Below are 20,487 nucleotides of genomic sequence, written 5' to 3'. Positions count from 1 at the left end.
CTTTCCTGGCCATTCGCAGGTTAGAGACAAACGAACGCCCCTCTTTACAGTTGGTAATGGCAAATATGTGCTATTACATGATCCAGCCGTCGTCATGGGTCAGAAAGACTGTTAGATGGGTCACCATCCGCGACCTCCATCACAGGTTAGGGAATTCTGCAGTCTCTTCCCCTCTAGGAGGTGGGGACAAAGTGGAGGGAGGGCTGCAAGAGGAGGAGGAGGAGGAGCTAGCGCCTTGAAAACCCGCCCATACCAGTCTGGCCTGGAGTGAGGGAACCCGTCCTGGTCGCGTGCACCCGAACAGCCTGCCCTGGTATCCTGGTGCTCTGACCCGGTCCAATCATGACCCTGAGCCCTTTGCTCCTACCACTCCAGCTGTTACTGCTGCTACTGTTCAGTGGGGCGGTGTGCCGGGCTGAGGCTGGGCCAGAAACCGAAAGTCCTGTCCGGACCCTCCAAGTGGAGACCCTGGTGAGGAGACTGTGGTGCCACTCCCCTCCCCCCACCCCATGTCCCGCCGTTCCCCTTTACGGCCAGGGATCGCGGGGAAGCCTGGGACTCTAAATGGTCCTGTGAGAGTGAAGAGGAAAGAAGCGAAGGAACTGAGTTGGGGGAAAAGGTGCTGGGTCTCCAGAGGAGCTTAGGAGGAGCAGCCTTGACCCTTGTAGTCTGATCGTAGGTGCAGCCCCCTGAATCGTGCACGGAATCTGCTGCCATTGGAGACACGCTCCACATACACTACACGGTGAGGGGCTTGGGGGTCCGGGGCGTGGCCTGGGAGGGGCGGCGCCCGGCTGAAACACGTCAGCTTTGGCTTGGACACGTGGCAAGCTATCCTAGAGAACTTGAGTCCTAGGATCAGCCCGCACGTGGGGGCGTCCTCTCGCCTGCTTCTCTTTCTTCCTTGTTTTCTGCCGATTCCTCTCCAGCGCTGAGAAAAGAAGGATAGAGAGAGCTCCAAGAAGCGCCAGCCCCGTGGGGCTTCCTGTTCCTTCTTGCCCATGGTGGTGGTGGGTGGAAGGAGATGGGGACAGGACACAAGTTTGTTAAAGGGGTTGCTTCCTTCCGGGTGGTCCCAAATTGTGGGAAGAATGGTGGGTTTAGACCCACCATTTTTTTTTGTCTTCAGGGCAGTTTGGTAGATGGACGCATTATTGACACTTCTCTGACCAGAGATCCTCTGGTCATAGAACTCGGCCAAAAGCAGGTGATTCCAGGTATGTGCCCCGTGCCTCTGACCTCTCCCTAGCCTAAGCCCTTGCTTGCTTGCCGGCTGTATTGCTCTGGAACAGCCGCTAGAATGAAAAGGATCCCAAGGCTCTCCCGCTACCTCAGACTCCACTTCTAACACTCTTCTTGCCCCACACATCACTGCGGCAGAGAGTCTGAGAAGTGGAGCTAAGCTCATTTGATGACGGGGAGCCTTTGATTTTCCTCTTGGGTACTGTGGGGAAGATATGTAGCTTCTAGTTCAGTTTTGCCTTCTTCCTCAAGGTCTGGAGCAGAGCCTTTTGGACATGTGTGTGGGGTGAGTATCTGAAGGCCGGGGCCTGACTGCTCCTTTTTCCGGGTAGAAGGTTTCTCTGTCATCCCTTCTCCAGTGGCAGGACGTTGTAGAGTAAAGGGCCCCTGACTTCATACTGGAGAGGTGCAGGTTAATGGGAACCCCCCCCCCAGGGCATCTCTCCAGCTGTCAGTTTTGTTGGGGGAGGCTGAGTGCTGTGGGGAGATTGGTGACTTTGCTGATCCACCTGTCAGGTGGAGAATTTCATATTTTGGTGTCGCTATCTGAGGAGGGGGGTAAGGCACTTCAGATGGGCTGAGGCTGCCAGCTCACCCCCCTCCTGCCTGCAATCCCTGTTCCTTCCCTCAGAGAGAAGCGAAGAGCAGTCATTCCTTCTCACCTGGCTTATGGAAAGCGAGGGTACCCGCCATCTATCCCAGGTAACCTAACCAGGCCTTTCTCCTGCCTGTCACACACAGTCCCAAGAACCTCTGCTCTGTCTCGAGCTTGAAAAAGTCCAGATCAAATCTCAGGAAAGAATTGAGCTGGGGCTCCTCCTTCAAGGCCACTTTTTCTCCAGGAGAGGCTATAAAGCACCTGTGAAGGCCACCTGACCTGGCTGTAGACAGCTGGTGACTTTTTGGCACCGGCTTGAGCCACGTGGGTCCTGCTGCCTACACTACTTATCCCAGAGCACCAAAGTATAGCTGGCTACTTGACCTTGACTCCTAGAATTCACCTTCACACGAGATTCTTACACCAGTGTTGCCTGTAGGGGGCCCTGGAAGAGAGTAGGGAGGACCAAGCAAAGTCTTTCTGTTTTTTTTTTTAATTTATTTATTATTATACATATATATTATGAATATAAGTACACTGTAGCTGTCTTCAGAAGCACCAGAAGAGGGTATCAGATCTCATTATGGGTGGTTGTGAGCCACCATGTGGTTGCTGGCATTTGAACTCAGGACCTTTAGAAGAACAGTCAGTGCTCTTACCTGCTGAGCCATCTCGCCAGCCCCACAAAGTCTCTCTTAACAAGTTGGGAGTGAGGCCGGGCAGTGGTGGTGGCGCATGCCTTTAATCCCAGCACTTGGGAGGCAGAGGCAGGTGGATTTCTGAGTTCGAGGCCAGCCTGGTCTACAGAGTGAGTTCCAGGACAGCCAGGACTATATAGAGAAACCCTGTCTCAAAAAACAAAAAACAAAAACAAACAAACAAAAAAACCAAAAAAACCTCCAAAACAAAACTAAGTCAGGAGTGGTGGTGCACCTGGGAGGCAGAGGCTGGTCCATCTCTGTGAGTTCAAGGCCAGCCTGGTCTACATAGTGAGTCTCAGGACAGCCAGGGCCACTGACTCGAGAGACCCTGTGTCAAGAGTAAAACAGAACAGAACTCTCAGAAAAATCCTGCCCTTCCCACTGGAACCTCCCTGCCTTGGCCTCCCGCTCCTCTGCTCCCTCACGAGTATCTTTCCTCCTCTCCAAAGCCCTTATTCGAAAATCTGCCAAGAACCAAGTTGCATGTGCTCATGGTTGGTGGGATTTTTAAGGATGTCTGCTTTTTATTCTAGTTCATTTTAGCCCTAAATTCCATCCACCTGGCTGTTTGGAGCCGGGGTCTATTTGGTGTAGAAGATTCATATACATACAGATGCTCACTTGTGGGGTGAGACAGATGGCTGAGCAGTTAAGATAGTGGCTGTTTTTGAAGACCCAGGTTCAATTCCCAGCAGCCACAGGGCTGCTCACCGTCACTTTTAACTCCAGCTCCAGGAGGATCCAGCATCCTCTCCTTACCAAGGATACCAGGCTTGAGTGTTGGCACAGACATACAATAGGCAAAACGGCCATATTCATGAAGTAAAAATGAACAAATCTTTAGAGAGATTTTTAAAAAAAGAATGCTTACTTATAAATATTTGTAAATGTGGGGAAGCCTGCATGTTTCCCCGTCCACACATTCCTTGTGCTGTCAAAGATCTGTCACTGGTTCCAAGCCATATGCTTAGCTGGAGTTAAGGTCAACATGAGAATCCTTAGCCCGCTCCTTCCTGCCCTCTGCTGCCTTTTTTGGGAGGGAACCCAACCCCACATTTCACACTGCCAGCATCACGGTTGTCTTCTGTGGCCCATGCTCCTTGTTTCAATCCCAAGTCAGAGCTCTGGATAAATCAGAGCCATCCTAAGGCGCACCCCGCCCTGCCCCGCCCCGCCCCCTCTCCAGCCGATGCAGGGGTGCATATCCTAACTCTCCCGCCCCGCCCCCTCTCCAGCCGATGCAGGGGTGCATATCCTAACTCTCCCGCCCCGCCCCCTCTCCAGCCGATGCAGTGGTGCAGTACGATGTGGAGCTGATCGCTTTGATTCGAGCCAACTACTGGCAGAAGCTGCTAAAGAGCATTTTGCCTCTGGTAGGCATCGCCATGGTGCCGGCGCTCCTGGGGCTGATCGGGTATCACCTGTACAGAAAGGCCAGCAGACCCAAAGTCTCCAAAAAGAAGCTAAAAGAGGAGAAACGAAACAAGAGTAAGAAGAAATAAATAGTGGTTTTTAACAAGACGTTGTATTTTTCACTCGGTACTGCCCCCCCCCACACCCCTTTCTTTGTTTCTGAATTATTGCTATGGTTTGTGCTGCCTTGAACGTGGAGATCAGACAGCAATGTGAAGCTGGCTCTCGCCTCCCAGCTGCGGGTGGGTCCCAGGCATTGAACTGAGGTCGTCAGTCTGGTGCATTACCTGGTGAGCTTTGCTCGCCCCTTTCCTTCTAGGTCAGGGTCTTGGCATTTGTCCTGTGGTCCGCACTGGCCTCAGACTCACGAGCCTCCTGGCTCTGCGTCCCAAGCACTACCACCTCAGCTATGTAATGCCGTACCCTGCTAACCCGACCCTCTGAGGCCGCTTTCGTGGGTAGAAAAATAACATTCTGAGGCTGGAGCTTGCGTGCGGCGGAGTGGCGGGAGGCTTTGGAGCACCTTCCTCTTGCCTCTCTCGCTGTCCCTAATTTACCCCGAGGAACTGGTCTTGAATCAGCTTGTAAGAGCGATAGGTGCCCCATGTTGTGGAGGAAGTTACGTTCTGCCTCCTAGTAGTGCCCAGGCATTCTCTCCGTGGGACCATGTTCCTCATATCCTTAAAGTAAACACAGCTAAGACAATAAAGACCTTACAAGGCTGAGCAGAGGGCCCCTGTTGGTAGGAAGATTAGGTTGCAGAACCCCTGAGATCAATGGAACCGGTGTGCTGCACGCCTGCGACCCCAAAGGAGGCAGAAGGATCTGAAGCTCAGACAGAGTCAGCCACATAAGGAGGCGGAGGCCTGCGCCAGACCCTGTGTTTGCTTGGTTGGTTTTGTGGTTGTTTTTCAACCTGGCTTGGTAGGGTTAGGGCTGGTAGCCCTGGCTGTCCTGGAACTCACTGTGTAGCGTTCCAGGCTGTCCTGGAACTCACAGAGTTCTGCCTACCTCTGCCTTTGTCCATTGCTGGGATCAATGGTTTGTTCTGCTGCCAGCACCTCCTGGTGACCGTGCCTGTCTGTCTGTCTATCTGTCTGTCTGTCTGTCTAAAGGAACTTCCAAACTACAGGGAAGTTTTTCTTTTACTTTTATTTATTTATCTCTTTAAAAAAAAAAAGAAGTCATCGTTTACACTGTAAGGGTAGTGGTGGTAAGTAGTAAGCAGCTGGAGCGTCTGTCTGTCTGTCTGTCTGAGTGTGCCTGTCCATCTGAGCATGAGAGCAAAGCACGCTGGTTTCACAAAAGAAAAGGAAAAAGGAGAAAGCCTCCTTTCAGGGGTCAGGAAAGAAGTCTCCTTCTCCGGTCACAGGATATGGGAGGCAATGTGGGCGGCTTCGATGACGTTGTAGACAGGCTGGGCCGAGGGTGGGGGCAGCTGGGGTAGGTTGCTTCTGTGGTTTACTACGAAGAGCGGGTTGAGGTGGCTCAGCACTTCGTCGCTCACGGAGATGCCATCCAAGTACTGTTTGAGCATCTCCCGCAGCTTGCTACTGATATCCAGCAGCTGCAGCCGCCTGTGCTGGAGACTCAGGACCTCCAGTTTCACCTTGTTGTATCTCTTCCAGAAGTTCTCCATCCCCGCGTAGTCCATCATAATCTGAGAGTGGAGTTAGAGGGAACAGATGTGTTATGGTACCCGTTAGCCCCTGCTGCCCACCGCCGCTCACCCACTAGCCGGTGCTGCCCACCGCCGCTCACCCACTAGCCGGTGCTGCCCCCACTCACATCCTCCCCCTCTACCTTGGCAAGGTCCTCTGTGATATCCTCCGGGTTCTGGAGCTTGGCCTCTTCCTGCTCCTCGGGAGTCAGCACTGAAGAGTAGAAAGGCAGCACCTTTTCTTCCTCGGTTTCGAATTTCCTACATATTTCAGCAAGCTTAAGGATCTTTTCACCCTGTTGGGAGTTATGAAAAGGAGGTTTAGGGGAAACAGAGAGAGTCTCCCTGCTCCAGCCCCAGGGAAGCTGTTCAGTGTGGTGCTTGCCTTGTGCCAAGAGCTATCCTGGCATTTCGTATTCTTACCACAAACAACTCATTATTCCTTTTTTTTTTTTTTAATTAACGCCATTAAGAAAGGCGTTAATTGGGCATGAGGAGAACTGCAATAGACACACAGAGGAAGAGACTCTCTGCAAAGCAGAGGAGACTCTGGAAGCCGAACATCCAGTCTTTTCTTGAGAGTACGGGAGGGATGGGGTTAAAGCTCCGAAGCCCTCTCCTCCCCTACTTTAGGGTTGACCAATTTGAAGTCAGATAGAGTGGCCCATTTGGTCCTTAATTGTTCTGTGACATGTCCTGATTAGGTTTTGAATTTGTTGAGCCAGTCCATCAGCAGAGGCCTGCTGGCCGGAGGACACAAAAGCTGCCAGAGTCTGGAGGCTGGGGAAGAAGCAGCCATCTTGGAAATGTGCCACCTTGTTATCTAGCATGGATCCTCCTCTCCCTGTCTGTCTGACTTACCAGGGGGCCCATCCCGTCCAACTCCTGGTCTGCCATCCCCACCTCCCTGTCCCCAGCTCAGAGGTCACCCTAACTGCTCTTAGAGGACTTAGGGTATGATGACTGCTGCACTTAGCTGCTTCAAGCTGGCAAAGGGGCGACAGCAGCCAAAGTGCCTCCGAAGGGGTCTATCTAAGGGGCCACAAGAAACCCTGACCAATGGTAGCGAGCCAGAGCTTAGGACAGCCATTTGGTGGTAGCGCCTGTCTCCGGAGCCTGCCATACAGGTGACAGGGAGCAGCTTGATGAGTCGGTAGTTCTCAAGAGAGACCCCAGGATAAGGTCCCAGAACCATACTGTCTTCAGAAGAAATCCAGAGACAACCCCCAAAGTGATGCAGTCTAGAGATAATACAGCCTAGGGGTCTTGGTTGAGCTTGTTTCCTCTGCCAGTTAAAGAATGGAAAGCCGGGGAAGATCCGAAGTCGCAAGCGCATTGAGGGGGTGAGGAAACCGCGCGCGTACACACACACACACACACACACACACACACACACACACACACACACACACACACACACAGTAGAAGTGGAGGAAAAGGCCTTCTGCAAAGCAGGGGGACTCAGGAAGCGAAAAAACCCCATTACTTAATTTAAAAGAGAGGATGGTGCAAAAAAGATAATACTAGCTAGCGTCCACTTTACTGGGGGGGGGCGCCCCCACGTCTCCCCCCGTCAGGTTTGCCTCCAGCCAAGTTTCTCCGTTTTGTCTTGATTACCCCCTCTCTCTATCCTTTACCTTTTCCACGACCTTCTTCAGGGCCTTGAGGGTGGCATTACTTTCCAGGGTGAGTTTGACTAAGTTCTCCTGAGATAGGGTCCGAGCCTGGGTCCTCTGGACCTTAAGTTTTCGAAGCTGCACGTGGACCAGCTCCTTGTTATTCCGGATGCACTGATTCTGCCATTCCCCTTCGCGGCTGTGGGCTACGATCTTCCCTTTCAGGATACCTATGGTCTCCTAGGAGAAGCCGTGGACAGAGGGAGACAGGTCAAAGGGGAGACCGACCCGGGACTAGGAGCACAGTCTGTCCTCTTGACCCCACCCAGTGAGAGCCCGAAAACAATCTGGGAAAGATGGACAGAGGCACCCGCGGAAACGGCAGCGGCGTCTGGCTCCCGTGCGCGCGCACTGACCTGCAGCTTCTGGATCTTTTTCATCTGCGTCTCAATCTCTTTGGAGCTTTTCTCATCCTTCACCTTCAGGTACTCAAAGGCGATCTTCCGGTCCTCCGTGGCGTCGGTGTAATTCTTGAGTGCATCCTGGAACCTCCGCCACAGATCTTCCACTATGTTCTCCAGTTGTAGGCGAAGAAAGTGCTTCTCTTCTAAATTCTAGGAAGCATATCCAAATGCTTAGTTACCCTGCCAGTGCCCGTCCACGCCTGCAAGTAACCGCACCCTAGGAACTGTCTGGAGCATTGTTTAAAGACTTATGTTGGAAGTGAGGTTGGTGGTCCATAGCGACCTGGACAAGAGAGCAGGGGTGGGGATGGGGGGGTCCAACTTCGTAGAATAGAGTGAGGTCTAGTGTTTGAGATCTCTTAACTTTTTTTTTCTTTTTTTTTCTTTTTTTTTTTTTTAATCTTTTTGATTTTCCAAGACAGAGTTTCTCTGTAGCCCTGGCTGTCCTAGAACTCACTCTGTAGACTAGGGAGCCTCAGACTCAAAGATCCGCCTGCCTCTGCCTCCTGAGTGCTGAGTGCTGTACAACCTGCCACTGCCGCAGCCCCCCTCAGATCTCTTAACTCTTTATTTATTTTAAAGATTTATTTATTTTATGTATGTAAGTACACTGTAGCTGTACAGTGGTTGTGAGTCTTCATGTGGTTGCTGGGACTTGAACTCAGGACCTCTGGAAGAGCAGTCAGTGCTCTTAACCTCTGAGCCATCTCTCCAGCCCTTCCTCTTAACTCTTTAAAGGGAAACCAAAATTTAATTCAGTTCCCAGCAACCACATGAAGGTTCACAACCATCTGTAGAGCTACAGTGTACTCATATACATTAAATAAATAAATAAATCTTTAAAAAATAAAAATAATAAAGGGAAACGGATGGTTTGGATTTTGACGTGAAGGCCTCAGTTTTTACATGTAGGAAATTATTCGAATCATAGGGTAAAACATGGGCTAAAAGTAAAAGTCGTGGCTGGAGCCCTTAGCTGGCAGAGCGCCTGCTTAGCCCTGAATAAGGTTGGGTGTGGTGGGTGAGCAGTTTCCACGCTGGGGAGTGGAGGCTGGAGGACCGGAAGTTTATGGTTAAAAACAAAAACAGTAGTTCCAGGTCATTCTCTACTATGTAGCGAATTCAAGATCAACCTGGACAAAGCAAGCTGCTGTCTCAAAGAAAGTAAGTTAAGCGACTGATTAAAGTAAAACAAGAACTTTATACCCCGACTTCTGCATGCAGGTTTGCAGAGCCTGTGATGGAAAGCATCCCGGACCAAGATTCTACAGACCTAGTCTGTACTGGACAGATCCCAGACCAGCACTGGGACTCAGCTGGTCATCGGCTGCTCCGGGCTTTTGTCTCTTCATCTACTTCCCATAAGGGTGAAGCCAGATGATCTCTTCTCTGTTTTGTTTTGTTTTGTTTTGTTTTGTTTTGTTTTAGACTCGAACTAACGGAGGGAGTCGGTGGTGTCTCTGACTCGCTCACCTGCTCTGGGGACCATTTTTCTCCTACTGGGTTGCCTCACCCAACCCTTGTGCCTAGGCTTATTATATCTTGATATGCCGTGTGCAGTTGATATCCCTGGGACACCTGCTCTTTTCTGAAGGGAACTGGAGGAGGAGGAGATCTTGAGGGGACAGGGGGAGAGGTGGTGAGGAGCTGGTAGGAGGGGAGGGAGGGGAAACTGTGCTCAGGATGTATCGTGAGAGAGAAGAATAAGTTCTCATAACATTTTAGAACAGTCTTGCCTCCCAAGCAGCCTTCACGAGATCACAAGCCCTGGGGTGCCTTGGTGGCAACGAACTTTTATTGGCTCTAGGGCTCTCAGCCAGTTCTGGTTGCCTTGATCAGTTTTCCTGCGTCTCTCTGGATCCTGTCCCTATCTCCTTCTGTACCTTGTTTTTAAGGTCATCCCACATGCTCTGGAACTCCAGCTTGCTCTCATACTCGGAATCTATGTAGTTCTGCTCCATGGCCATGAAGACGTCCTGTAGGTAGTGCATCTCCTTCTCATGATGGTCAATGATCAATTTCCTGTAGGAGACATGGCGGATGCAGCACTCAGGACAAAGATGACAAAGAAATGCATGGGGTAACTACAAACGAGCCAGGTGTGGTGAAGCACTCCTTTCTTCCCAGCATTTGGGAGGCAGAGGGAGGTGGATTTCTGTAAGTTTGAGGCCAGCCTGGTCTACAAATTGAGTCCAGGACAACCAGGACTATGACATAGAGGAACCCTGTCTCAAACAGACAAACAAACAAACAAACAAACAAACCAAACTACCAGCAACAACAAAATGAAACTAAAGGGCACAAACTTTTAAACTCTGGCTGGGAGGGAGGAAAAGGTTTGTGCGTGTGCGTGCGTGCGTGTGTGTGTGTGTGTGTGTGTGTGTGTGTGTGTGTGTGTGTGTGTAGTTTTATTCCCCATTAAGAATGAATAAGAGGGGGGCTGGTGAGATGGCTCAGTGGGTAAGAGCACCCGACTGCTCTTCCGAAGGTCCAGAGTTCAAATCCCAGCAACCACATGGTGGCTCACAACCATCCGTAACAAGATCTGACTCCCTCTTCTGGTGTGTCTGAAGACAGCTACAGTGTACTTACATAAAATAATAAATAAATCTTAAAAAAAAAAAAAAAAAAAGAATGAATAAGAGAGCTGGACATGGTGGTGCACACCTTTAATTCCAGCACTTGGGAGGCAGAGGCAGGTGAATTTCTGAGTTTGAGGCTAGCCTGGTCTACAGAGTGAGTTCCAGGACAGCCAGGGCTACACAGAGAAACCCTGTCTCCAAAAACCAAAAAAAAAAAGAAGGAAAAAAAAAAGAATGAATAAGAACATTTTAATTTTTGAATAGGCAATGCCTTCATATGATACAAAACCCAAAACCTAAATAAGTTTGCAGTGAAATCTCTCTCCTATCCCTGTCTACTGCTAGATGGATAGAATCTTGAGTTGGAAGTAGGAGGCAGGCAAAGGTAAGGTAAGGCTGTAAGTCACCCCAGCTCATTTACGAGGATCTCAGGACCCTGTATGCATAGAAATTGTGGTTCAGGTAAGAGGCTCCGCCCGCAGTACTGGGTATCTGGTTACAGGCGTAGTCTCTGAGAACTCCCCCGAATCTAGTCTCTCCACTCTCTGGCCCCCGTACCTTTCCGTCTCAAACTCTTTGGTCAGGACCTCGAGCTCCATGTTGTAATTTTCCTCCAGGAGGCCGAGCCGGCGTCGTTGCAGGGTCAAGAGCTGGTCAATGTTGTGCAAGTGACTACGCAGAGCGTGGGCATACTGCTCCTCAGCTTCAGTCAAGTCCTTAGCCAGAGACTGGGCAGGGGGAAGAGAATGACTGTGCCGGCCACGTAGCATCCGTGAGAGGCTGGGGAGATGGGGCAGCCAGGTCCTCAGCACCCACCCTGTACTCTCAGGTTTGAGGGAAGTGGAGATGGGAGGGGTGCTAGGTCTAGCTGACTAAGCAGTCAGTTGATCCAGTTTGGTGAGTGAACTCCTGTCTCAAAATCTAAGGTGGACAGCAAGTGAGGAAGACACACACAGCACACACACACACACACACACACACACACACACACACAGAGAGAGAGAGATTTAGGTATCTGGCATTTTCCTCATATTTCCTAATGGTTTTAGGAATGCCAGCTCTCCCATTCAGTCTTTAGACATGAAGATTTAATTTGTGTATGCATGTCTTTCTAAGTTTATGTTAAGTGTACTTCAGGTGCTTCAGAAGGCCAGAGACCCTCAGAATTCTTGATATAAGAGCTACAAGCAGAGGCTGGCAAGGTGGCTCAGCAGGTAAGAGCACTGACTGCTCTTCAGAAGGTTCTGAGTTCAAATCCCAGCAACCACATGGTGTGGCTCACAACCACCGGTAATGAGATCTGACATCCTCTTCTGGTGCATCTGAAGACAGCTACAGTGTACTTATGTATAATAATAAATAAATCTTTGTGCTGGAGCGAGCAGGGACTGAGCGAGCAGGGTTGACTGGAGCGAGCAGAGGTCCTAAATTCAATTTCCAACAACCACATGAAGGCTCACAACCATCTGTACAGCTACAGTGTACTCATATACATAAAATAAATAGACACATCTTTTAAAAACAAAACAAAAACAAACAAACAACCCCCCAAAAAACATTCTTGAGTATCTAATAAAAGATGTTTGTTTATTTATTTATTTATTTATTTATTTATTTATATTAAAAAAAAAAGGTTACAAGCCGTTATGAGTTCCTTATGTGGGTGTTAGAACTCAAACCCGGGTCCTCTGAAAGGACTGCAGGAGCTTGTAGCCACTGAGCCATCTCTCCAGCCTTTGCAAGCCAAGACTTATCTAGAAGTGCAGGGACTAGTTCCTGTGGCCCATGCCTTTATTCCCACCACTCAGAAGGCAGAGGCAGGTGGATACCTGTGAATTCAGGCTTAGCTTGGTCAAATTGGGAGTTCTAGGCCAGCCAGAGCTATATCATAAGTCCTGTCTTTATTTTTAAAAACAGGGGGAGGAAAAGGAGGAGGGAGAAGACGGCTGGGCATTGAAGAGCACTGGCTGCTCTTCCAGAGGTTTTTTTGTTTGGTTGGTTTTGTTTTGTTTTTTGAGACAGGGTTTCTCTGTATAGCCCTGGCTGTCCTGGAACTCACTTTGTAGACCAGGCTGGCCTTGAACTCAGAAATCCTCCTGCCTCTGCCTCCCAAGTGCTAGGATTAAAGGTGTGTGCCGCCACACCCGACTTCTTCCAGAGGTTTTGATTGCTAGCACTCACATGGCAGCTCTCAACCATTTGTAACTTCGGTTCCAGGGGCTCCAAGGCCTTTTTCATGGGCATTGCATGCATATGGTGCATTTAACATGCATGCAGACAGACAGACACTCACACAGATAAAGTGAAAGTAATTTTTTTTTTCTAAAGTAATGTGAAATGAGCAACATCTCGTGGATCACAAACATTACATTGATGGAGCCGCCGTTAAAGAGATCCAGGAATCCTGTTTCAGGAAAACTGCATGTTTCAGGGCAGAAAAGGATGTGAACCTAGTTTATCTTCTATAGATTAGGAAGGTGGCCATGGTGCTGCACACCCGTGACACCAGGGCACTGAAGCAGGAGCATTGCACATTCTCTGGGCTATATAATGAGTTTGAAGCCTGCGTTAGTAACTTAACAAGACTTTGTGTGTGTGTGTGTGTGTGTGTATGTGTGTGACAGGCAGACAGACAGACAGATAGGTGTATATATAATGTATATCTATATTGAGCCACTGTCTCACTCTGTAAACCAAGCTGACCTTCTGCTCACAGAGATCCACCTACTTCTGCCTTCCTATTGGTGCTAGGATTGAAGGTGTGTGTCACCACATCCGGAAAAAATTATTTTAGGGGGTTAGGGATGTAGCTCCATGATAGAATGTTTGCCTAGCATACATGAGGGGTTGAGTTTGAGCCCCAGTACTCCAAGCACAAAACAAAAAGCAAAGAAGCTATCAAAGACCAATCAGGCCATGTCAGAGTGATTCAGAGGCCAAGGGGAAGTGGCTTCCTATGGCATGCTGTACTGAAAAGATGAGTGGACACTCCCATCCTGCAGTTCTCTGCAGTGTCACTTTGTCATTCCTCCACAAAGGTGGACTTGCATTTGGATATAATGACAGAAACCTACTGTCCCAGCATTTGGGAGGCAAGTGGATCATGAGTTTGGAAGCTGAAAGATGGCTTAGAGGTAAGAACACTTGTTCCTTTTCACAAAGACCTGAGTTCAGTTCCCAGCACTGAAGTCTGGTGTCTCACACCTACCTGCAAGTCTAGCTCCAAGGGATCCGACGCTGTCTTCTGGCTTCTGTAGTCATTTGCACTCACATGCACACCCCATCACACACACATACACACACACACACACTTTAGAAAGAATAAAATATTTTTTAAAAGATCATTAATTTGAAGTCAGTGAGACTCTCATCTCAAGAGGAAGAAGGGAAAAAGGAGAAGGGAAGGCAGGAAGGAGTTGGGACTGAAGATGGGTTTCTCTTGAATTTGAGCCACCTCATGACCGTGGAACGCGACAGAAGAGGTGAAAACTGTACTTGGCACTGTGACGCTTCCAACACAGCCCTGAGTCTGCCCTGCCACTTCCTGCCTCTTGGAATGCCCGTTCTTGGAAATGCTTCCTCCAGGAATGGAGCCAGCAAGCTGGGAGAAAGCCACAGCCCATGGAGAGGTCATATGAATTCTAGTCAACAGCTCTCCTGACTGACAGCTGAGCCTACGCCAAGCCAGTCAGACTGAGGTGACTGTAGTGGCAAGGGCATCCTGACAGCATTCTTGCTTGTGAAAGACAATCGCCTTTGTCTTTCATGGGTCCAAGGATATTATGTTGTGTAGCTTTCCTGGAGAAAGAGGAACAAGTATCTACTTACACCATAGGAGAGAGACTGTGCCAAAGTCCACCTCCATGAATCATTTAGTCACTTACGGGGGGGGGGGGGGGAGGAAGAGGGAGGGCTGACAAGAGCCACATCCCAGAGCTCCACAGCTCAGCTGGTCTGAGGGTCCCTTCTCCCTAGTAGTTTCTGTTGACATAAACTTGGGAGAGGGGCCTTGTGAATCTTCTGTTTCAGGAACTTCCTGAGTCTTAATGAGGCTGCCTTGGTGTGAACGGCTGCACAGCAGGAAGGAGCCCAGTGGCCGGGCAGTTGCCTGTTTGTCTAGTGTGCTCTGAGTCCTTGGCTAGGTCCCTAGCACGAAGAGCTACATAGCTCAGGCTATCCACAGAACCGCAAAACGTAATGATGAAACTGTTGTAAGCTACTAGCTCGGGGTGGTTTATTATTATCAAGAGGTAACTGAAACACTTTCACTAGGGAAGAAAGGACGCTCAGAGAATTTCAAAACAAAAACCAGAAAGTTTGAGCACCAGCAAGGATCAACACTGCCTAGATTGGAAAATAAGCACAGCAGCGCACGCCTTTAATCCCAGCAGTCAGGGGTCAGAGGCAGGCGGATCTCTGCGAGTTTGGCTCAGCCTGGTTCACATAGTGAGCTCCGGGGCTATCAGGGCTACATAGAGAGACCCTACTTATAGTTAAAGGATCTGAATTTTTTTAAAGATTTATTTATTATTATGCTAAGTACAACACTGTAGCTGTCTTCAGATGCACCAGAAGAGAGCGTCAGATCTCATTAAGGATGGTTGTGAGCTACCATGTGGTTGCTGGGATTTGAACTCAGGACCTTTGGAAGAGCAGTCAGTGCTCTTGACCACTGAGCCATCTCTCCAGCCCAAAGGATCTGATTCTTATTTGCTGACTTTCAGAAAGTCTGGAGAAGCACCGGGTGAGGCAAGATGGTTCAGTGGGTGGAAAAGCTTGCTGTATGGTTTCAGAGACGGGTTCAATCCCACGTTACAGGTAGGAGAGAACAGACTCCACAGGTTGTTCTCTGGCCTCTGTACATGTTCTGTAGCACATGCACACCCACTCACAGACGTCATCTGCGCGCGCGCGCGCGTACACACACACATACACGCGCGCGCGCACACACACATGCACACACGTCACTCATGCGCACACACAAAGTTCAATTTTTGTGGGTTTTGTTGTTGTTGTTGTTATAAGGTAGCTGAGTGTGGTGGTTTCCCAGCACAATCATTGTTTGTTTGTTTGAGACAGGGTTTCTCTGGGTAGTCCTGGCTGTCCCTGAACTCATTCTAGCTCAGCCTGGCCTCAAACTCAGAGACCCACCTGCCTCTGCCCCCCAGTACTGGAGTTAAGGTGCTTGTACCCCAGGTGGATGATGGGAATCTAGCCTGACTCCTCTACAAGAACGACAGTCGTTCGTAACTGCTGAGGCTTCTCTACGGCCCAAGTGCACCATGTTCTAAAAACAAACAAAAAGATGGAAAAATATGTGGTAGCAATCCCTGGCCTACATAGACACATGTGTCCGTACAACGCACATGCACACACATCACACACACACACACACACACACACACACACACACACCAAGTCTAAAGCCTCCAGGGCTGAGTGTGTGACTTAGTGATAGAGGACTCATCTAGCTTGTCCAAGGCTCTGGGTTTGCTCCCCAGCACTGGAGGGTCGGGGAGGCTGGGGCTGGTGTACTGGCTAGTTTTGTGTCAACTTGACACAGCTGGAGTTATCACGGAGAAAGGAGCTTCAGTTGAGGAAATGCCTCCATGAGATCCAACTGTAAGGCATTTTTTCAATTAGTGATCAAGGGGGAAAGGCCCCTTGTGGGTGGGACCATCTCTGGGCTGGTAGTCTTGGGTTTTATAAGAGAGCAGGTTGAGCAAGCCAGGTGAGGCAAGCCAGTAAAGAACATCCCTCCATGGCCTCTGCATCAGCTCCTGCTTCCTGACCTGCTTGAGTTCCAGTCCTGACTTCCTTTGGTGATGAACAGCAGTGTGAAAGTGTAAGCCAAATAAATCCTTTCCTCCCCATCTTGCTTCTTGGTCATGCTTTTGTGCAGGAATAGAAACCCTGACTAAGACAGCTGGAAAGATGGCTCAGAGGTTGAGAACACTGACTGCTCTTCCAGAGGACCTGGGCTTGATTCCCAGTAACTGCATGGCAGCTCACAATTGTCTGTAACTCCAGTTCCAGGGAACCTGACACCCTCACACAGACACACATGCAGGCAAAACACCAATGCACATAAAATAAAAATAAATAACTTTTTAAAAAGAAAACACAAAAACCAGCAGTGTGAAGCAGCCCTGGGCCTACTGACTCCTCACCCCTGCAAGGCTTAGGCAGAAGGAAAGATGTACAGTGAATATCTGCTGTCACTGTGAAGTTTTGTTCGAGAAGAAAATATTAGGGGGCTAGAGAGATGGCTCAGTGGTTAAGAGCACTGACTGCTCTTCTGAAGGTCCTGAGTTTGAATCCCAGCAATCACATGGTGGCTCACAACCATCCATAATGAGATCTGATGCTCTTTTCTGGTATGTCTGAAGACAGTTACAGTGTACTTAGGTATAATAATAAATAAATCTTTAGGCCAGAGCGAACCAGAGTGAGCAACCTTCATTCCCAGCAAACACATGATGGCTCACATCCATCAGTAGAGCTGTAGTGTACTCATATACATAAAATAAGTAAAAGATATCTTTAGAAAAAGAAAGAGAGAAGAAAAGATTAAGAGGAGTCAGTGAACAGGTAGTCTGTAAAAGGTAGGGTTGAAACAGGGACAAACTGGGACTGATGATGGCGCATGTCTTTAATTCTGGCACTCAGGAGACAGTAGACCTCTCAAGTAGATCTCTCTAAGTTTGAGACTAGCCTGATCTACACAGCCAGTTCCAAGCCAGCAAGGGTCCTATCTCAAACAAAACAAAACACCAAAAAACAAACAAAACAAAACAAAACAAAACACCCAAAGAAAGAAAAAGAAAAACAAATAAAAGCAGCTGTAACCCCGCCTCCCCCCGCCCCCAAACTCCTTGGTGCCACCTTCAAGTTGGCCGCCTGCATGGATTGTGGCTCCACTCAGATCTTTAGTGAAGCCTGAGATAATGAAAAGGGGGGCCAAGAATTTCCTCCGGCATAAGTCCGGCCATATGTCAGGACTAAACAGAAATTCGGGGCCATCAGTAGGTTTCGGAGAAGATGCTGAGGCTCAGCACTGGTCATGAGACCGACAAGCAAAGCAAGCGTGTGCTGCCCAGGGACTCTGTAAACCTCTGGTCCCCAGCATCAAGGGGCTGGACGTGCCACCCTCACCTGACAAACCTCATCGATGTCCCCCCACAGCCCCCCAGATTCCCAAGGCTTCTCTGGGAAGGGCAGCAAGGTGGCCATCAAGGTCACCAATCCCAAAGCCAGGCTGTACAGGGAATACAGAGAATAGAAGGCCCATACACAGGCTTTATTTCTGCTTAAACCACAGGAACTTTAAAAGTGGGAGGTGGAGACACGCCGAGCCAAGGAAGCAGTTAAACCTAGGGAGGTAGAAGGAAAGAACTGATGCCACAAGGTTCTCTCTGACCTCCACGGGCATGTACCGCCCCCACACATACCATACACACAGGATTTTAAAGATTTATCATTTATACAGCATTCTGCCTGCATGTGTCTGCCGGCCAGAAGGGGGCGCCAGATCTCATTCTAGATGGTTGTGAGCCACCGTGTGGTTACCGGTAACCTCTGAGCCATCCCTCCAGCCCCCATACCCATAGGTTTTAAGAAATGGATGCATCAAAATCCCTTAAAAGATGAGAGTGATTCAGGAATTTCTTAAGAGCATATGCAGATCCGGGCTGATGGCACCTCCAATAATCCCAGTTTCTGGGAGGCAGAAATAGGAAGATTGCTAATTACAGCCATCTGGGCTACACAAGTCTGTTTCAGTCTCCTGTCTCTCTCCAAAAGAGCGTTAAGATGGCTGATTGAATGGTTTGGAAATCCAGAGTTGCTCTTACCTCTGTGAGGGAGGGCTTCCCGACCTTGTCCAGAGCCTCTGATGTTAAATCAAGGAGGCCAAACTGTTTGAATGAGGCAGTGGACTAGGCCAAAGCACCTACACAGGCAGGTGGATCTCTGTGAGTTTGAGGCCAGCCTTGGCTACATAGCAAGTTTCAGGACAGCCAGAGTTACAGAGTGAGACCCTTCAGAAAGAACAAAATATCCACACGAGAGTCCTCTCGGCTTCTGCCTGGAACTGGACAACCCTGGATAGGTCAGCTTCCTTCTCTGGAACTGAGCCTTCGGATACTGAAATAAAGGCGTGGGCCTGAGTTCAAGTTGCTGGTGATGCTGGCTGCCCCATAGGATTCAGAGCCTCTAAGGTAGGGGAGAAGAGTTACAGCTCAGAAATTCCTTTCTCATCTCAGTGACAGTGATTAGAACCAATAGGCCACGTTTGTCACAGCCTGTGCCTGGTGAAGGCTTGAAGGCTGATTAGGTAGATCCAGCTGTGTAGCTCACACCTGCCACTCCAGCAGTTGGGAAGTTGGGGTAGGAGGGTGGGGAGTTCACGGTTATCTATCCTGTTACGTGTGAGTCTGAGGCCATTATAGGAAAGCATGGCTTTGTCTCAAAAGTAATAATAATAGTAATAACAATAATAGGATACATGACTTTGTCTCAAAATAATAATTAATAATAATAGTAACAGCAGCAGCAATAACAACAATAAATAATAAATAATTCACTAGGCCCATTCTACCTAGGAAGGTCTGGAAGCCATCCCCGCCTGCTCTCTGGAGAGAGTGCATACTTTTTTTTTTTTCCCTTTTTCCTTTTCCTTTTCCTTCTTTTTTCCCTTTTCCCTTTCCCTTTTCTTTTTTCTTTCTTTCTTTCTTTCTTTCTTTCTTTCTTTCTTTCTTTTTTTTTTTGGGGGGGGGTCTTTTTGAGACAGGGTTTCTCTGTGTAGCCCTGGCTGTCCTGGAACTCACTCTGTAGACCAGGCTGGCCTTGAACTCAGAAATCCACCTGCCTCTGCCTCTCGAGTACTGGGATTAAAGGTGTGCGCCACCACGCCCGAGAGGGTGCATACCTTGATGACGCTGTCCTTACAGTCCACCACGCGTTCAAAGGTCTGGCTGAGGATCTCGATGTCTTGGTGAAGCTCTCTGGTCTTCACCTCCCTGAGGATGGTTCTCCACTGCGTGTTAATCTTATTAAGGTTTAGAGCGCTGTTGTGTTCTTCTTTGGCCAACTTGTCCTGAGGGAGGAGTAATCACATGCGTTTCAGCCAAGGCGAAAGGTCCACCTCGGTGCTATCGATACCACGCTGAAAAATACCAGTCCCCGTGTATTCTCACAAACAAAGCCCTTGGCAGCCAACACTCGGGGGCTCCTGTTTGTGGTTTCCAATGAATGGGTTCCCTTCAGGGTGAAGCATCAGAGAAGAGTTTCTAACGACCCCACTCCAGACCCAACCTCAGAATTCAAGACAGCTGAATTTGGACACCTGACAGCATCCACTGTCCTAATTCTGGGGGCTCGGTTGATACTGCCAAACTCAATTCTCCCCTCCCCCATGTTTCACAGAGAATGCCCTAGGCAAAAACCAATGTTGTCTGAAGCCCATGTATTTTGGGACCAAGGACTTCAGAGGGATAGGAAAGGATGAAAATGAGCCTGCCACAAGGACGCGACCCCAGGCAACGGTACCAGTGCATGGGCGGTGGGTTTGGGGGTTTGGGGGTTTGGGCAGGACACACTGCAGACGAGCATCACCTTCAAGAACTGGGTGAGGAGTCTCTCTTTCTTCTTGGCTGCCTCTTCGTCAGCCAGCATCTTTTGCTGAAATATAAGCAGCTGATCTTCCTCGGACAGGGGTGCCTTGGGCAACTTGGGCTTTTTTCCTTTTTTAGACATGGCTGGGCTGCGGACTGGGTCCGGGCAAGGAGCCTCTGCCTGCTGCTACGAGCCACTTGTGAGGAATTAGAAAGAAAAACTTCCCATAGACAGGGAGGGACCTTCTGGAGCTAAGGTAATGGGGCCTTAGACCTCTGTCCTCCACGCCAAGAGTGCTCAGGCGACACCCGACTCCCAGCTGGAGAACAGAAAGACGCATCTTGTCTCCTAGCAACAAGGACCTTCGCTAAGACCGCGGGGTGAGAAATAGGGAGGCAGCATTACTTCAGCGCCCCCTGCATGCCGGAGGACCGCAGTCAGTTCTTTTAAGTAGGCTTTTTTTTTTTTTTTTTTTTTTTTTAAATCAAGAACCCTAGTCTCTCTTAAAAAAATAATAAATGTCTTCAAATAGTTTTTCCATTTTACTTTTTAATTTGGTGTATGCCTGGTTTGTCCACGTGTGTGTCTGAGCACCG

General features: G+C 49.2%; 2 protein-coding genes across 4 annotated transcripts; one reads left to right on the top strand and one right to left on the bottom strand.

The window, feature by feature from the left end:
* The first annotated feature begins 229 nt into the window (after positions 1-229).
* On the top strand, positions 230-4,060 carry Fkbp11 (FK506 binding protein 11). Of its 2 annotated transcripts, NM_024169.4 has the most exons (6): positions 230-471; positions 680-745; positions 1,130-1,217; positions 1,495-1,528; positions 1,874-1,944; positions 3,826-4,060. In NM_024169.4, exons 1-6 carry the CDS (start codon positions 343-345, stop codon positions 4,041-4,043), a joined length of 606 nt encoding a protein of 201 aa, NP_077131.2. In that variant the 5' UTR covers positions 230-342; the 3' UTR covers positions 4,044-4,060. The 2 variants fall into 2 exon arrangements, with proteins under 2 accessions (NP_077131.2, NP_001344822.1); NM_001357893.1 differs by lacking the exons at positions 230-471; positions 680-745 and adding an exon at positions 801-1,010.
* Positions 4,061-5,087: 1,027 nt separating this feature from the next.
* On the bottom strand, positions 5,088-20,234 carry Ccdc65 (coiled-coil domain containing 65). Of its 2 annotated transcripts, NM_153518.2 has the most exons (8): positions 19,892-20,234; positions 19,206-19,373; positions 10,835-11,004; positions 9,578-9,716; positions 7,647-7,844; positions 7,252-7,470; positions 5,758-5,910; positions 5,088-5,614 (listed from the first exon to the last, which is right to left on the bottom strand). In NM_153518.2, exons 1-8 carry the CDS (start codon positions 20,030-20,032, stop codon positions 5,321-5,323), a joined length of 1,482 nt encoding a protein of 493 aa, NP_705738.1. In that variant the 5' UTR covers positions 20,033-20,234; the 3' UTR covers positions 5,088-5,320. The 2 variants fall into 2 exon arrangements, with proteins under 2 accessions (NP_705738.1, NP_001351773.1); NM_001364844.1 differs by lacking the exons at positions 5,088-5,614; positions 5,758-5,910; positions 7,252-7,470; ... (1 more) ...; positions 9,578-9,716; positions 10,835-11,004 and adding an exon at positions 17,558-17,649.
* Positions 20,235-20,487: the final 253 nt, after the last annotated feature.

Source organism: Mus musculus, chromosome 15 (assembly GCF_000001635.26).
Source record: "Mus musculus strain C57BL/6J chromosome 15, GRCm38.p6 C57BL/6J".
Taxonomy (NCBI): domain Eukaryota; kingdom Metazoa; phylum Chordata; class Mammalia; order Rodentia; family Muridae; genus Mus; species Mus musculus.
Note: the sequence above shows the minus strand (reverse complement) of the source record. Positions and strands in the feature narration are given on the sequence as shown.

Bases quoted from the DNA above. Each gene is read 5' to 3' on its own strand.
- Ccdc65 (NM_153518.2), bottom strand. From the start codon at position 20,032: ATGTCTAAAAAAGGAAAAAAGCCCAAGTTGCCCAAGGCACCCCTGTCC. The intron at 9,717-10,834 runs GTACGGGGGCCA...TGTCTCCTACAG, and splicing joins AAAGAGTTTGAGACGGAAAG to GAAATTGATCATTGACCATC. The intron at 7,471-7,646 runs GTCAGTGCGCGC...GGCTTCTCCTAG, and splicing joins AAAAGATCCAGAAGCTGCAG to GAGACCATAGGTATCCTGAA.
- Fkbp11 (NM_024169.4), top strand. From the start codon at position 343: ATGACCCTGAGCCCTTTGCTCCTACCACTCCAGCTGTTACTGCTGCTA. The intron at 472-679 runs GTGAGGAGACTG...GTCTGATCGTAG, and splicing joins CCCTCCAAGTGGAGACCCTG to GTGCAGCCCCCTGAATCGTG. The intron at 746-1,129 runs GTGAGGGGCTTG...TTTTGTCTTCAG, and splicing joins CGCTCCACATACACTACACG to GGCAGTTTGGTAGATGGACG.